This window comes from Contarinia nasturtii, unplaced genomic scaffold (genome assembly GCF_009176525.2).
Source record: "Contarinia nasturtii isolate CC-2019 unplaced genomic scaffold, AAFC_CNas_1.1 Cnas_scaffold_1182, whole genome shotgun sequence".
In the NCBI taxonomy this organism is placed as follows: Eukaryota; Metazoa; Arthropoda; class Insecta; order Diptera; family Cecidomyiidae; genus Contarinia; species Contarinia nasturtii.
This window is the reverse complement of record NW_022198526.1, coordinates 2,343,462-2,360,415: the sequence shown is the minus strand read 5'-3', so window position 1 is coordinate 2,360,415 and position 16,954 is coordinate 2,343,462. Positions and strand designations below refer to the sequence as shown.

The following is a 16,954-nucleotide window of genomic DNA, read 5'->3' as shown; positions in this document are numbered from 1 at the left end:
GCCAACAAATTGCTCAATTAAAATATACACATTTGAAATGTGAGTCAGAGTCATTGGATAAAAAATAAAAAAAAAAAATCGAAAAAAAAACAACCAAGAAACAGAACAAATGAAACGTGTACGTGTTACGAGCAGGCGTAAATTAGATTTGTTATCGAAGCGCATTGGTCGAATTCAAGGCAGAAATTCAATTGAATTATGGATTAGCCAAAGTCAAATGCATAACATTCGTTGAGAATTTGAAATGTCACTGCTTGATATCGTTCGCTTGGATTGCATCAATATTTGATTACATTTATACTTGAAATAGACGTGTACATTGCCTTCCACATATGCTCTGTTCTTCAATTGAATTTCAATATTTATGTCGATATCGATACTCCGTGCTAATTTCGAATTGGGTTGGTTCGATTCGCAAAATGTACGCATTGCACTGCACTGCACACTAGTCGAAAATCGAAACAAAACAAAAGAAAAAAATCGAAAGAAGGAAAGAAATAGTTTACCTCTAAGTCTTCGTAGGTTTTGAATGCCAATATTGCAAATCCATCGATTATATCTTCTTCGAGCAATGGTGACTGCTCTTTTTGTTTTTTGCGGCGCGGTGGTGGTTTTTCACGTATCGGTGGTGCATTAGCCATATCTTCATCAGCGCTATCATGCACAGCCGATGTATTTGTTATAGTTGCTGGTGTATTTTGTGGTGTGCTTGTACCATTGCCAGTTTCACGGCTGGCTCCACTGCCACTATTGCTCACATTCGTTGTGCTACCAGCGCTATCCACACTATCTCGATCTCGCTCAGCCTGCATGCGTTGAGCTCGCTCCCGTCGTTTATTACGTTGATTTCGTCGTTTTCTCACATCAATTTCCATGATTTCTTTCCGTTTAATACATCGACCACACTTTGAACCACCATTATATTTTGTTTTATCGAAAATTCGCTTGTTTCACTTGTATATAATATATCGATATTATTTCGAACAAAATTTTGTAAATTCTTTTCAGCTGTTCTAATCGTTTTCAAATTGATAATTTACTTGAGACGCTATACACGCGCAAACGTAAGCATTCTTGGTATGTCGACAAAATTTATTTTTGAAACAATTTTAATCACCATTCATGGAATTTTTACGACGTTTTCACGCTTACTGATGTTAATTTCATTTAGACAAAACAATTTTTCTAAAAAGTAATTTCACTACAAATTCATTTAGGTATTCGAATATTCACACGCACACACATTCACACATGCACTATATAATTCCTTTCGAGCAACGACAAAATATTTTACTATAGAATGAATAGATGGGCCGGGGCGACTCTATCTAGTTTTGCCTGTCGATTCAACACACTCACTTTCAATTTGCTACATAAACAAGAAAATTGCACAGATTCATTTCATCAATGCCTCCGTTTCGAATGTCGTCTGTGAATTTTACGAATGTGTGTAGTTCGCCTGTAGTTCGAACACGAATATTCCGATATTTTACGCGTCGAACGATGTTTCAGTACGTTGATTTGCCAATTTCGACGTATTTCGATTCGATTTACGTGCTATGTATACTTTATGAACGTTTTTGATTGCAACACTAGAATCCACTAATAATCCCAACAACTGCATCGATTGCAAAATTGAGCAGTAAGCTCATAAAATTTCACACTCACAGCAAATGCTGACGTCAAATATTCCTTTATAATTTTGTTTTGCGTTCGTCAGTGTACTCGATGTGAAAAGAAAGAGAAAAATCAATTCAAGCACCAAAATGAATTTGCCTACGTTTGCGATCAATTCAAATTGTTTTTACTTTAAAAAAAAATATATCTTGGTTTTGCTTTTCGTTTCGAAAAGAACAATTACATGGAAAATGATGTCAACATTATCGTCATGTAAACAATCGTTATCGTTTAGTCAATCACTTGAATGTAAATTCTTTTATAGCATACGACACAAATTTTTTGTTATTCTTTTTTTAATTTTCAGTAATCGATTCGATTTGATGTGCAAATTTCACTTGTTTATTTTCAGTTCAACGTAAATTACACGTTGTTCATTCACAATGGCTAGTTTTTTTTCGGTGACGGTGTTTTTTTATGTGTTGCTTACTTTTACTTTGATTTCCGCTTCAGATTAATGTGTTCCAATTACAAGATACCATAATCCAATTGCACTAGATAAGCAAACGAAGCAAAACTACTGTTTCTAATGTTCATTAATTTGTCTCACGTCATGTATCTCGTTGTTTATTTTTTATGTCAATGGAAATTGAAATGTATACGATTGAAGCACATATTATTATTACACGAAACTGTAAAGCGATCCAAGACAGCCACGGGAACTAAGACAAATTTTTTGAGACACAGAAAAATGATATCCAAGTAAACCGAATCGAAAATATTCGTGTGTTTTTTTTTTGTTGTGTATGTCGATGTTATGAAGGACTAGCAGCGCCGCTTGGTGTCAGCTATGCGTACACACTTTCAATACACACTCTCGATGGATTACGAGAGACGAAAGAGAATATTTCTCGTATTATTGTTGGTTTTTCTTCGTTTCTTCTCTTTATTTTTTCTCACAATTTGTTCGATACGGCCGTCGATTTGTTGAATTAACGTCCAATACAGTGTCCGCTTTAATGAAGAAAAAAACGCACAATATTATTGACAAATGTTGACACGAATTTGAATGAAATAATGCACACACATAGCACCAATTGCTATGAATGATTGCACAGACGATGATGCAAATGCACGCACGAACAGTCTTCAATCCGATATAGTTATTACTATGAACTTTCTCAATGAATTTGCACAAAAAAGTGTCGATTGTCGATTATTTCTGAGTATTTGTGGTTTAACACTGCATTGGTTTGTGTCTCAAAATCATTTGTCCAGCCTATTTGTTTATTGCAACACCATAAAATGCAGTTCTTATTGTGGATTCACTTTCTTAAAATTCACACACTGTATTCACACCGAAATTTCTCAATTAAATGCGGATTAACATGAAATTCTTTATTGCTTTCATGTACACATTTTTTTTCACGAACACATTCTTATATTTTCCATTTGGAATCACAGAAAGTTTGTAACATCAGTAATAGCAACCAAAAAAATATATCATGAAACAGAACGAACAACACGGAAAAAACTCTTTTTTTTTATTTCTTTCTCTCTCACTGTTAGTTCTTCGACTTGTGTGTATTTTTGATATAAGTTCCACTGTTTCATAGAGCAAGAGTATGCTTTTTAACTTTTCACTTCGTATTTTTACCACATAGATCCGTCGAAACTCAATTGAATTTATACAATTCAGAAAATATAACCATTCACAAATCGTTTGAATGCACTTTCAATAAATATATCACCAAAAAATGATGTGAAAAATGCAAAAACATTGATCGAATTCGCAAAATGACGGCCAACACAAAATCTCCTCTTTGGCAGATTACATTTTATGATATATACACACTGCTGTGCTCTATAACATGAAACACTGTGAATGCTTATTTTTTTCTTTTTTACTCATTCTGGCTGAAGCGCTGTTCTGCTGCGATTCGTTCTTCTTTTTCATTTTCCACAATGGTGTAAGTGATTGTGGCTGTGTGCGTGTGTGTCGAGATATCCGCTGTTGCGATGTGCATGGTGTGTATGTGTACGTGTTCACTTTAGTACGTTCGATATTCAGTCACAGCCGTTCACCACACACGCAGATGTACGTTTTTGCAATGAATTGTGGCAGTCGATGCGAGTTTGTGTATTGGTGAGAAGCGTCAACGTCTCATCTAACGATGAATAGAAATACACGCGTTTTGAATGTGTTGGTGCTCGCGAGTGAGTGTGTGTCAATAAATACGTGTGTTTTTCGTCTTTAATCTGATGTTCGTTACGAATGTAAAGAATTTATCGTTTAGATGTGTGCGTGTATCGTTGTGGTATATTTTATATTTTTACAGTTGCCGATATGCCTAGCGCAGTGTTGCCATCGTACAAAATCGAAAAATCTCGCGATTTTGGCATCAAATGAAATCGAAATAATAACAGTAATCATAAACAAACGTGAAAGCAAACGGCATACTCGGGCGTCTCCAAGCGCAAAACAAAACAAATCTCGCATCGTATAGGCACAACGGTTTTTTTTACGTGATCCATACACCATACATTTTATCCACTTTTGGTAATTCGCATTCAAGTGAACGATTTACAATTGGCGTGAACAATTTTTTTCGTCTCGTTCAGGTAATTTAAATACTATCTTATGAGTGTTTTTACGTTATAGTTTTTCAGCAAATTACGGCATTCAATTAGCGTTATTTTGCATGATGCGTATAAAATATGGAATTAGATTATGTCATAAGAACATTTAATCGACCCATTAATAAAAATGATATTGTACGTTTTTAAGCAAACAAAACAATATTTAATATTATAGTTCGGTTTATTTTATTGAAGTGTCCAATCATAAAGTATGTTATGCATCTGCATTTGTTTGTTTATGTTTTTCATTTCATTGTATTTTGTGTAAAGTATCCGTTAATATTATTCTTTTTTATCTTGAATGTTGGATTTTATGAATTCAATTTCAAAAGTTTCAAATTTGTTTATCCAAACAAAAATTATCAGTAGCTCGTGTGTATTCATTGATCATTGAATTTGTGCAAATCTATAAACAAAAAATCGTTAGACAAATTTAGTGTAAATATTCAGTTCTCTTCTGTTGGTAACAACTTTCAATTCAACTTGCTTGACATGTGTTACATTCAGTTTGGATGTATGCAACTACCGACGACTCATTTTCATTTTTATTCTTCCGAAGACTCGTCCATTTTTTTAATCAATAAAATTAAAACAAAAGGATTTTAAGCAAGCATTTTAGCATCTGCAAAATAAAAAAATCACAACACTTGAAGTTCAGTGTTTGAGCATCGATTTAAATATTTATTTCGGTTAACAGTTGCAACCCTGCGCAACGTTGAATACAATAGAGTATAAAGTGATATAAACAAACGAAAACACACACACGCACGCACACATATACATGCGCTGAAGTGTTTACACATACAATGAAAGACGCCGAACACAGCGATTGAACAATGTTGTCGCAAACGATAGTCGACTGATTACTACAGCGTTGAAACTCTTGTTTTTTTTCTTCAGTAAGGCATTAGCCTTTACGACGACTGTACACATGGACTGAATACGCTTCGATTCAAAATGAATATTAAAATTTACGTAAATTTGTTTGCAGTGCGTCATTTAGAAGTATGAAGTACTCTCGTATTTTGTTCTTACTTGAGTTATTTTAATGACTTTGAAATGTGGTATTCACAATTATCACTTGGAAGTTTTTTTTTTTCAAATTTTTAATGGTATTTTATAAAAATAAATGCCACTTTCCAAGGAATGTTTTTGTATAAATTTTGGGAAAACTTAAGATATGAATGAAAGCAGATAGATGGAGTAAAATTTGGCAAAAAATTTCCTTATTTTATTATAATGGAAATCTTCTTGTTGCCCACAGATCAAAATTTATACGAAATATTTGTGGTGTTTGACATTTTGTTCTGACATTAATGGGACTTTGAAGTATTTTCCAGTTGAAAACAAACATTTGAATTGATGTCATGCTCTATTTCAACGTATTATCTGTGGTTGTTTGAATTTATCAAAATAAATGGCGTTTTTTATGGGGATTAAACATGTTTGTATCAAATACACACATTTTCGACCGAGATCTACAGAAATCACGTGAATTAATCGTCGTTTCTTTCCCATTCACGATTTTTGATTCGCGGCTAATCAAAATCTAATCTGAGTACGCGCTAAACAAATCACATTCCCCTTTATTTCATTTTCAATTCGAAATGGAAAAATCGGTTTGAAAATTCATCCGACAAACATACACAATCCAAATGGAATTTTGGCTATGACAGAGCAACAACAAAAACAACTTTCAATCGATTTTCAATTTGCTGTTGCGTGCATTCAAAGTACATTCAAAATTTATCGAAGCCCAATTGAATTGGATGTGAATGAATAAGCATAGAATCGAACCATATTGCGGTAAACGAAAATTGAAATTAGTTTCAAACTAATATCTAATTGCATTTTGAATTAACAATTGGAATAAATTGATTCCAGCAAAATGAACACATTTCCCACGAAATTTATGCAAATTTCGAGTTGAAAACATAGTCAATAATCTACTTGAAATTCGATCAAAAATTCTAATTTAAATCTCATTTATGAATTTTCGTAACTTATTGCGTTTATTCTTGTCGCATATGCAAATGATTCAATGCAATGTTGCAACATTGTACATTGATTTTTAGCCATTCTCATTTACGAACACGAATTTCATTTCCTTATAACTTTGTTTAAATAATAATCAGTTGATATGCTACTGGCAGTTCATTTTCGATTCAAATGGGCCAAAAGTCAATGTCACTGAAGCAAATAATTCACTCCACAGCAATGAAACGACAACAACAATAACACATATTTTTACTGTCAAAATTTTGATGTCAAATGGTGTCGACATTGGTGACGGTATTTTGAAACAGACTGTGTAATCCATATTCATCGTATATGATCCTATGTAAAGTTCTATACTTGATCTAGTTCACATTGACGGTTCAAATCGTTTATGTCCACTAGCGAGGACATGGACTGTGTATTTCTTCTGTTACATGTACGTTGTAATGGACAAGTATAGTAACATGGCGTCGTTCAAATAAATTTAAAAATCCGTCCACTCGTGTCGACACCATCTAGCACGGTAGTAGGGATTTCATTGCTGTGATTCACTCACCTGAACCTTATACGCTGTATTGCATGAACGTTTGTTGTTACGATAGCTTACAATTGATGAAATGATGCGCCACCGTTACCACCAATGCAAAACATAATTTAACCTTTAACATTATTCATATTTTCGATTCCCCTATGCAATGCCATTTCGCAGACGAGAGTTGTTTCTTTTTCGAACGAAGTGCAAATTATACTTAAAACGCCTGAAGTCATGCAAAATATTTATTTTATTGAAAAATCAATTCCCGTTGCTCTCATTCATTTTTGTTGGTTGTTTGGTTGAACACACGCGAGAGAGATCAAGTGTACATGTGTATGATGTTTATGAGAACGAACTGTGATTCATGAATATAACGACCAACGAAGCGGTGAGTTTTGTGAATATAATTTCATATGACAGGCCAAATGGTTAAGTCGACACACAGCGCTCTCGAAAAGTTTTATTGGATCTCTCTCGCTCTTATAAACATGTTCCGTTGATATTATTTATTTACCTGCAATCAACGGCAATAGTGTGTATATAGTAAACTATATCGATACATAAACATATTAAATTCAACGACACTATATGCACGGCAAAGAAATGATTATCAAGCTGAATGAACTGAACATAATATAGTAAGTGTTACAAAAACAAAATAAAAAGATGAATACCAATAATAATATTATATATTTCATCGTGTTCAATATTCAATACGACAACGGGCAAGCACACGCGATTGCTGCAAGCAATCCAAATCGAAATCTACTTTCATTCTGATATATTGTGATGCTCACGGCTGTTTTACCGTCATCATCATCATGTCATTTAAAATGAGTTTGTCTTTTTGTGTTTGGCATCGTTGGTCTAGGTGCTGTTTTCATTGCTCACTTCTTCGATTATTGTTGATTTGATTGTTTTGCTTTGAAGCAATATTCAATTGTTGAAATGTTCTCCACAGCATCTTCGAAGAGAGGTGAGATTTAAGCGTTGCGATAATGCTTTTTATTGCCGCAGGACTGTAAACGTTTCTCCCTTTGTGCATATTTGAATGTACGACATAAACGTGTGCATAATTTGACACCTGTGCCACTAGTGTCATGAGATCACATCTTCGCATTAAAACAAATCGAAGCGACTCAATAACTGTTGAATACTTGAACTTTCGACACATGACATCGACAACCATGATAATCATCTCCTGTCCATATGATATTTTTATAACTGACTGTTTCTTTTTCTTCGTTCGTTTCGTTTTTTCCTTTAGACCATAGAGGAGTGACGACATTTGAGATGGCTGCATCTGTTAAGCAATTGTCGACGTTTATTGCAATTGCATGCGTCATTGGTTTGGCGCTATCGCTAAACTCGTACTATTTGGCCATTACATTGGAAGAGGATGATGAATACGAAGCGTGGTGCGATATTAGCGGTTACTCTAGCTGCACCAAAGTTCTTCAATCCGAGTAAGTACACACACCTGAGTTGTACAAAGAGTAAACAACTTTTTCACTTATTGCCATCTTGTTTTTTTTTCTCTTTTGCATTATGTAGGTATAGTAGTGGTTTTGGCTTGATTGCTCCATACCTCGGAAACGATTCATTTCTCAACGTATCCAATGGCATATTTGGTCTTTTGTTTTACACGATCGAATTAATCTTGGGTAATTATCATTCGTATACTAATAAGTATTTTGCTCTATTTTGCGCTATAAAATAAGTATGGCACCGGTTCCGAGGTTCAAGAACGTGTTTGGGCACGTGCGTGGGGGGATCGCTATTCCGAACCGCAGTCTCAATACCATATATTCCTTCCACTTACCAGTTTGGTGCCTTTTCAAATTATCAAGTGTATGCAAATTATTTGAAGCCGCATAAATTCACACACCATTTCAATCGCTGTGTTAACATAATAAAAATCCTATTCAACGCAACAATGAGACGAAAATAATCAAAAACCATAAAAGACACACGTAAGTCAGACGTAAACACATCGTGTGTACATGTTGCACCTGCGCTGCGAAATCTATAGAATGAAAGCTGCTGCTGCACAATTTTTAATATGTATAAAATCTCTTGTACACAAACGCAAACAGATTTCTTTGGCCACTATTTCTTTTCACTGTTTTTTTCATTTAGGTTTTATGATTTCGCTTTATTCATTCTAAAAACTTGGTTTAATAACAAAATAACAAAAGTTATTGGTAATCTACATAATCGTATTAAAAATCTTGTTTATGAACAAATAGCACAACGATATCCGTATAGCTTGCGACATGCGCTCGATAAAAGGAAAAAATCGGCAAAACACAGCCAAATGAAGGAGCTAAAAGATGCAAATGCAGGAATAATAACAATTTTTGTAATTCGGATCGCTAGAGCTTGTTACATGTTTTTCTATTAAGAAAAAAAAGAAGTGCGCACAGCAATTTGTAGCAATTCGTTGGTGTACACTTTTGTATCGCGTACAACATGAATCGTGCGTTCAGTGTATATTAAATAGGAACGAAGCAAGTGTGAGAATATTTTAAGCTCTTGTTAGCATGCACTTGAATGCAAAAACATATAATGCAAAATTGAATGTGGAGTTTTTCGTGTTTGTTGAACACAGTCGTTGCGGCGCACAAGACAAGCAAAATAAAGAATCAGCTAATACCAACAAGTGAAAAGAATTGAATGAAAATAACAGAAACAGAAGGCGTTACAAAGAGATTTGGCGATTTTGTTGTGTTTTTTTCTCGATCATTCAAATGCCACGAAAGTCTTATTTGTTCATGTTGAATGCAATATAAGTCGAATACAGCGTTTTTACATTAATTCATTTTGGTTTTGTTCAACAATTGTTTTTTTTTCGTCGTATTTGTTCACTTTATCCACTTTGTTCGACGCAAAGCGATGATATTTTGATATCAGCTTCGTTTAAGTTGTTTACAAATATTATCAGTCATTCCGGTTTTTTCGCCATACATTTTGAATTGTTTACATTTATACACGATTTGTTTTGTCTAAGTGCATGTTTATTTTGTTTTTCCCTTTTTTAAAAGGTTTTTCAACGAGTTCGTTGACCGTCAAAGCTCAAGCGGTCCTGTTGTTCTTATCAAACGCAGTTTTGGCATGGTTGGCATATGTGCTGCTCTTCGAGATTCAAGAATTGTGTATTATTTGCATCGGCTTGTATTTCACCAATGTCATTATCACCGTTTTGACGATTGTCCGTTTTCGACGGCTGCAACAAGCAAAACCGAAACCATCGAGCGGAACAAAGAAAAAAGCGCCAGCCAAGAAAGGAAGATCCAAAAAAGACTAAAACTAGTCAATCTTTATTTATTAAGAAACATTCCAAATACCAAATTTTCTTTTTTTTTTCTAGTGTGACACTTTTCGTACCAAAAATGATAAAACCATTTAAATTAGTTATGTGTAGTAAATCTTGTACATCTACCTCAAAATCACTAAATTAAATGAATCGCTTCACGTTTGAGAATAAATCCATTGTTGTTTCTATTTCTTAATATGGTAATTTAATACATATTTTCTTTTATGGCAAGGTATTTGCATTTTTCGTTCGTATACCAACGAAATTGGTAGTGAAGGTGAATTTATGTGTTTATTAAGGAAATCGAAAGCAATCGATGTCATCCGTTACATAATTAATACAAACGATCAGGTATGCTATTAGATCATAAATCGTTGGTCGCAAACCCAGTGAAGCCCACCATAACGTATGGCAATTATAATGCGTGAGCACAATAAAATCTGCTGGCATCAGAGTGGCAATTATAATGGATTTGCAATAAATGTAGTAGGCGTTGGATCTTCATGCTAAAAGAAGGACATATACATGAGAATAGTTTGTTGACATCTACAACAGACAAAGCCATTTTATGTTCCATTGAACTGCAGTGGGTTTTTGAATCAATTTTAGCGTTTCAAATTGAAAACGAATCAAAAGTGTGGGCCGTTAAAACTTCTTATGTTATGCACACATGAAATATGAATAAAAATTGTACAAAATATGTAATATTTCCAAAAGTATTCGAAATATTTGGCATAAAATCTGAAAAAAAGTAACCACACAAACACACACACACTGTAAGTACTTGCCTATTGACACAAACAACCAATCACTCGAAATGCGGCTGAGTGTCAAATAAGTTTATTTTAATGGATTTTCAATAGAAGACAATTCACCCAAATCTTGATGACTTTTTGGGAGAGTATAAACATCGTGGGCATCGCTCAAGGATGCGATTTATTATTCTTATTGCACTCCATTTTGATTTGTCGATGTTTATCTCATTTGTTCCGCATTAAGATATAACAAGGTCAAAGAATAAGCCCGCGAGAACTGCGTTTCGACAAAATTCTGAATGCAAAAAAAAAATAATAATCGCTCACACAATCAAGCCACACACTTTTGTCATGCTCTAATGATAATAGCTTTACAGGTTTAAATCGCGTTACAAGCATATCAATCATGCGGTCACCTCTGATCACTACATCCATGGTAAGTTGATTTATTATTGATTATCGCAGACACAATTTCTATATTATTTGTACAAAAACCTGCACAATTTAATTCATTTGTTTATGTACGGGACGCTCGCTTTTCGGCAAAGTCATCAAGCAAAAATAAAAAAGCGACGATTAAAAAATGGCAATTTCCAAATTCTCATTTTCTGCTTGGGTTCATCGTCAATTTAACAAAAAAAAAGTCATCGAAGCAAAACTTGTATATATATACTTTAAGTTCGCACATAAATCTCTTTGTGCTCAAATCGAATGCATCTAATTCAGACGAATATAGAATACTCTTTGGGACTTGTTACGTCCAAGTTTGTATCCAGTTTATCTTTGTTTTGCCGGACTTTTTGAGATAGCTCATATAAAAGCCGATATCAATTCAACCGATATCAGTAGCACAGAGAGCGCACTGAAAACGTGCAGTTGTTCAGTGTCTCTTAGCAATCTCGTAAGCCATGACAAATATAAAGTAAAAGAGCAAAAACTAAAGCCATTCAAATGGCTTTAATTTGGTGAACTTTAAATGGAAATAAAAGTCTGTAACTCACGTAAAATTATCCGAATTCCCTTAATATTTCGAAAAATCCCGTTTGAATTCCCAATGCACGTTTGTTTATTGAAGCATTTACGAAAAATAAAAACCGTTTCGATTACATCTCGTTAGTTGTAAAATCAATGCAATTTTGTTGTAATAAATGCATGAAAATGCCCACTTGTTTCAGCGAGCCAGTTGTTGTTTGTGTGGCTTGACATTACAACAAAATATGCCAATGCAATTTTCTCTCTTTTAATTTAAGCGCATACAATAGCTGGTGCCGCCAAACTAGAAAAAAAGACCATCGATACCAATAATCGGTCAATCGATGGAGACTACAGCATTCGATATTGAAGTAGAAAAAAAACTTGCAGCGCCTAGAGAGCGTATTTGGTATTTGTTCGGTTACCATTACATTCAAACAAGAAAATTGCTAATTATTGGTAACAACTTTGGTTACAATTTTGTATTAGCTGCATTCTTTAGATAGTCTGCAACCCATAATGATTGGTCATGGCAACAAAAAAATTGCGAAAAAAAATATAATGGTGTCATTAGCGATGCGTCGTTCGTAAAACGATGAAATAAAAAAGATGAACATTTCCCAATCACAAACAAAATACCGCTCGTGTTGGTGAACCGTGTAAAGTCCATGTCCAGATGTGTATATACTATGCCGTAGAAAAAAGACACCGTTTGTTCCTCAAACACACATTGCGGCAGCAACATCATCTGAATTAATTAATTTTGTTCCATTCACATTTCACTCTCTTTGTCGATTTATTTGAAATTCCGACCTCATTCAGAAGACATTGCGACTGTCGATGCAACGGCCACTCTCTTAATTAAACAAAATTCAATTCAAACGTAAGTTAACATCATTTTCGGTCAATATCCAAATACAAACAGCACCATCACAGCAAGTCGCCTCGGAAAAACTGAATGATATGCGTATTTAAAAACACAGAGATTAACCGTTTACAAATAGATAGGTAGAGATGTGTAGATACCGTGTGTATCATTTCATTCATTTGTTTTTTTTTTTCTTAATGCGAATACACATATTTAATTAAAATGGAACTGAAGACAAAGTGTATTTAAAAATAAACAGTGCGTCGTTATTTTATAAACAGATTCGGTATATAAAAAATTGGTCATTTATATGCGAATAAATAGATAAAGTGACATGCGTGGGAATGTTGGGTTGCTTCGACTCCCTCCCTCTTCTTCTCTCTGTCTGTCGCTCTCTATTTTGCTTCCAGTTTCTAGTGTTTGTGTCGTTGGCGATTTTTAGCCGTCTCATGAGTTTACGCTCACAGCTCATTTGGCGGCGTTTATATGTCTTTGTTTTAATTCCTTTTGAAACTTGGTGTCTTACTTTGGACAATTTTAATTTAAAGTGGTTTGCGAACTCAATAAAAACTGATTTTTTCTGCAACTATATGCCATGGAGACGAGTGCGTGTGGGACGAGTAACGATTCAAGCCAAATGAAATGGTCTCTATGCGTTCGTTGTTCTGCTTCACACTGATATTCATACGGATATAGCTGATTGAAATAGAGAATATTATTGTGAGTTCAGTGACAACAACTGATCCCACACAATTTTAAATGAAATTGACAGTTTTAGCAGAACCAGAATTAACCATCGAATCAGGTGAACAAGAAATGTGGTCATTTGTGGATCAACAACAAAAAAAACGCCATTGTCATTGATTTGTTTGAATCAAATCATGAGCACGGTCATCGCAATTCAAATATAATGAGAAGAGAAGTGCGGCGAAATAAAAAAAAACACACTCATCAACAGCTTGTTAGAGCTTATTAGATCTAATTGGCTCACGTGTTAAGTCGATGACAACTCTCAATCTGTTTATCTCATAAACGAGCAAACTGTATGCAAATAATCGCCTCAAGTTCGAAAAGGAAGTAAACAAATCGAATTCATGTAGAAAAAAACGCAATTCAGCTGAGCATCCACTCACGCAAAACAATTCACCTGATTGTATTTGAAAAGTATTTTAGGTATTGAACAAGTTTTAGTGCAAACAAAAAAAAAGTAGACAAATAAACAATTTTACAATGAGTTTTTATACGACATGCAAATGAATGACAAACAATTTGCATGAATTTTTTATAATTCATGGAGGTAATCGATGTGGAATCCATCGGAATTTTCAAAACTAAAAAAATAAGATAAATCTAACATCGAATAATTTGGTCATACGTTGATAATAATTGATTGCTTTTCCACTTGTGCTAGTTTTGGGAGAGTAAGCAATTTCCGTTCGGTTTCCGAATAGATTCATCAACAATTTGTGGTTTTATTTGCTTATTCATTGAACGGTTTGTTTATATGCTGGCAGTTTGAAATGTGTTTGTAAATAAAATAAACGTCAAACATAAAATGAAGGCAGCAATATAAAATGCCAAACAAAATGTAAATAGCAAACATATTCAATCAACTGAGATCATTACATGGCAATATGGTCAACAGGTTATGTGTTGTACCTGCTTATTCAGCATTCGTTTGAAGTGGCTGCTTTCATCAATCTCTCAATCGGCGTCATTGTTATCGTCGCCATACATCAACCGCAACACACACACAAGAGAGAGCGATAGAGTGAGAGAGAGAGAGAACAACATCAAACGATTCGATCGCATTGAACATTTATTTATGTAAATATGTTTTCATTCTTTTGCCACTTGTTTCAATCGTTCTCTCTTTCTCCGCCCGTGTTTACTTAAACATTTCATCTAAATGAGTATTGTATTGCCGTGTATTTAGTAATAAACTTTTTTTTGCGTGTAAACTTATGAACCATATAGAATACACAAAATGAATACTGCATAAGCACCGTTCTAATACCGTATTACATGTTTCCAGCCATTTATCAACGAATACGAATTGACATCGAACGGCGGTTTGCCATCGACGCATTGCCGTCGTGTTTACCATTGCTCGATGTCAACGCAATTCAAATGGCATATCGCAATCGTGATATGTGCACAAAAGCGTGTTATTTTTACATCATTTCAACGCTATCCATGAACATTTAAAAATAACACACTAATGCAAACTGTAATTACAATCATATACATATAAATTTGAGTGATTTTTATTGATGTTGAACGTGAAATGTGCATAAATAAATGCCGCATACCGGACCGATCATTGTGGTTTCATTCACAACAAATGGTGTAAAATGAATACATTATAATTTTAATCTGAGATCGTTTTTGTATACATATAATTTCAAAAACATGGTGATCAGGCGTTACTATAACTACTACTACTGTCGCCGCCGCCACCGCCGAGCTGCCTGCTTTTCGTTGTTGTTGTTATCGTTGTCACTGGAACGTTTATTCATATTTTTGCAGGTATTGCAACTACTAGTCGCTCGCGTTCGACTCTGTTTCTACTGCTGTGAACGCTGAGCAAGTGATTTGTTTTCATTCACCGATCGTATGTTACGTTTCACACAAACACGGCGAAGCCGAATGTGGTTTTTCGTCGTGTTTTTTTGTTGTTGTTGTTATTGTTTTTTGTATCTCTCTTCTGTTTGACGATTTGTGTATCGAACGCTCGCTGTTATGATCTAATGATCCCGTGCGAGAAATCAGTCGTAACGTGTTACTTGCATCGGTAACTTCAACTTCCGAAACCATCGAAAAATTTAACGATTTAAAAAGTAGTGAACATTTCTTCGTAGCGATCGCTTATCACGACAAAATCGTGCGTTCAATTAGCGCGATTGAATTTGTTCCTTTTTTTTGTTTCAATTTGTCAAGCAATCAACGGAAATTGTTCCACGCAAACAAAACCCACACGCGCCGAAAAAAAAACGCAAAAAACGGCACAGTTAATGAATTCGAAATAAATTAAAATGTGATAGAAAAGACAATAAGTGACAAGTTTCACTTGCCAAATACAACGAATTGGATTTTTTTTTATTTCATTTTAAAAGTTAAACTTTGATTGTAGTGATAGATCCAAATGTAAATGTTACAGGTTATTGTGGCAATTAATAAAATTAGATCAGAAAATAGCCGCTGTTGATATGACAATGTGTGTGCCTTGAGTTAAGTGGACAAATTAATTGTGACGCGAACCAAACCAGATTGTCAATCAATAAACGAAAAGTGGTGCAATTTCAAGCAGTCAAACCACAATTCAACACATTGCCAATGCTAACGGAGCACACATTTGTTACTTGCGTGATTGCAGTTGAGAGTAAGAGCAAATAATAATAATAAAAAAGAATCACGTTGGAATTAATTCAAAATTAAAAGGCTTGGGATTAAAAGTTCCACACCCACATAATTGGTATATGCGAGTGTAATGTGCTTTAGTGAGATGAAAATTCAACTGCAACCGAAACGTTCTCTGTAAAAGATTAATGCCGAAATTATAATCAACCTGTAACTGATTCTTTCCCCTTCAGTGAAGTGATTAATGTGCTGACTTTCGCTGTAAATCGCTTTTTTTCGCATTCGAAACGAAGTGGAAAATATATTTGTGTTTTTTACGACTTCATCAGCAATTTCATGCTGTTGGTTTACAGTTTTATGCTCTGTGTATATGTTTATATTTGTGGATTACTGTCAACTACGCGCTGATACATGCAGGTGATTTAAGTTTTACAATTTGTTCATTTCCATGCGACTTCTTTATCTCGTCGTTTCATTTAAACATGAATTCACTCACATAATCAGATTGTTTCTGCTTCTTGCATTTGATGCTGGATGTTGCACGGTTGTGATAATTCTATTATTCTTGCTTCGCTTGGGGTCAATACCAAGGATTAAGGCTACGTCTTTTTTATCTAAATTTGGCATCGCTTTTGTGCGAAGCTCGCTCTTTGTGTGACAATATTTTTCATTGGTCGAAGTAAAGGCTCCCAAAAAAGGTGCGATACAACCGAAACATTATTAAAGACTGAAAGAAAGAGTTTTGTACCATTCAAAAGAAATACACGGAGCATTACGTCTACTTATTTGAAATGAAAAAGAAAAAAAAAGAATCAGAAAGAGACAAAGAGAAAAGTCCGAAAAAACATAATCAAGAATAAATAACCACCTACAACGAATTCACTTTCTGCGTT

The 16,954-nt window shown here is 34.4% G+C and overlaps 3 protein-coding genes across 10 annotated transcripts in view; 2 read left to right on the top strand and 1 right to left on the bottom strand.

Moving 5' to 3' along the window:
• LOC116344729 (autism susceptibility gene 2 protein homolog) overlaps positions 1–3,454 on the bottom strand; it is a 221,564-nt gene extending 218,110 nt beyond the window's left edge. For 4 of the 6 annotated variants that reach the window (XM_031773410.1, XM_031773411.1, XM_031773413.1 and 1 more), the window contains exon 1: positions 507–3,454. In XM_031773410.1, the coding sequence (XP_031629270.1) occupies positions 507–875 (369 nt within the window). In that variant the 5' untranslated portion in view covers positions 876–3,454. The remainder of the gene's footprint in view (positions 1–506) is intronic. The other 2 variants (XM_031773414.1, XM_031773415.1) reach the window with 1 other exon arrangement.
• A 584-nt stretch (positions 3,455–4,038) lies between these two features.
• On the top strand, positions 4,039–10,278 carry LOC116344816 (vitamin K epoxide reductase complex subunit 1-like). Of its 2 annotated transcripts, none has more exons than XM_031773591.1 (4): positions 4,039–4,239; positions 8,058–8,256; positions 8,345–8,454; positions 9,835–10,278. In XM_031773591.1, exons 2-4 carry the CDS (start codon positions 8,084–8,086, stop codon positions 10,095–10,097), a joined length of 546 nt encoding a protein of 181 aa, XP_031629451.1. In that variant the 5' UTR covers positions 4,039–4,239; positions 8,058–8,083; the 3' UTR covers positions 10,098–10,278. The 2 variants fall into 2 exon arrangements, with proteins under 2 accessions (XP_031629451.1, XP_031629450.1); XM_031773590.1 differs by having other exon boundaries at positions 4,040–4,239; positions 8,065–8,256.
• A 5,190-nt stretch (positions 10,279–15,468) lies between these two features.
• LOC116344908 overlaps positions 15,469–16,954 on the top strand; it is an 89,578-nt gene continuing 88,092 nt past the window's right edge. Inside the window, exon 1 of one of the 2 annotated variants that reach the window (XM_031773770.1) lies at positions 15,469–16,083. The gene's annotated coding sequence lies outside the window, so the exon portion shown is untranslated. Of the gene's footprint in view, positions 16,479–16,954 lie in introns of both variants that reach the window. The other variant, XM_031773769.1, reaches the window with a different exon arrangement.

Coding starts and splice junctions, on each gene's coding strand:
- LOC116344816 (XM_031773591.1), top strand. CDS start 8,084: ATGGCTGCATCTGTTAAGCAATTGTCGACGTTTATTGCAATTGCATGC. Junction 8,257..8,344: donor ACCAAAGTTCTTCAATCCGA/GTAAGTACACAC, acceptor TGCATTATGTAG/GTATAGTAGTGGTTTTGGCT. Junction 8,455..9,834: donor CACGATCGAATTAATCTTGG/GTAATTATCATT, acceptor CTTTTTTAAAAG/GTTTTTCAACGAGTTCGTTG.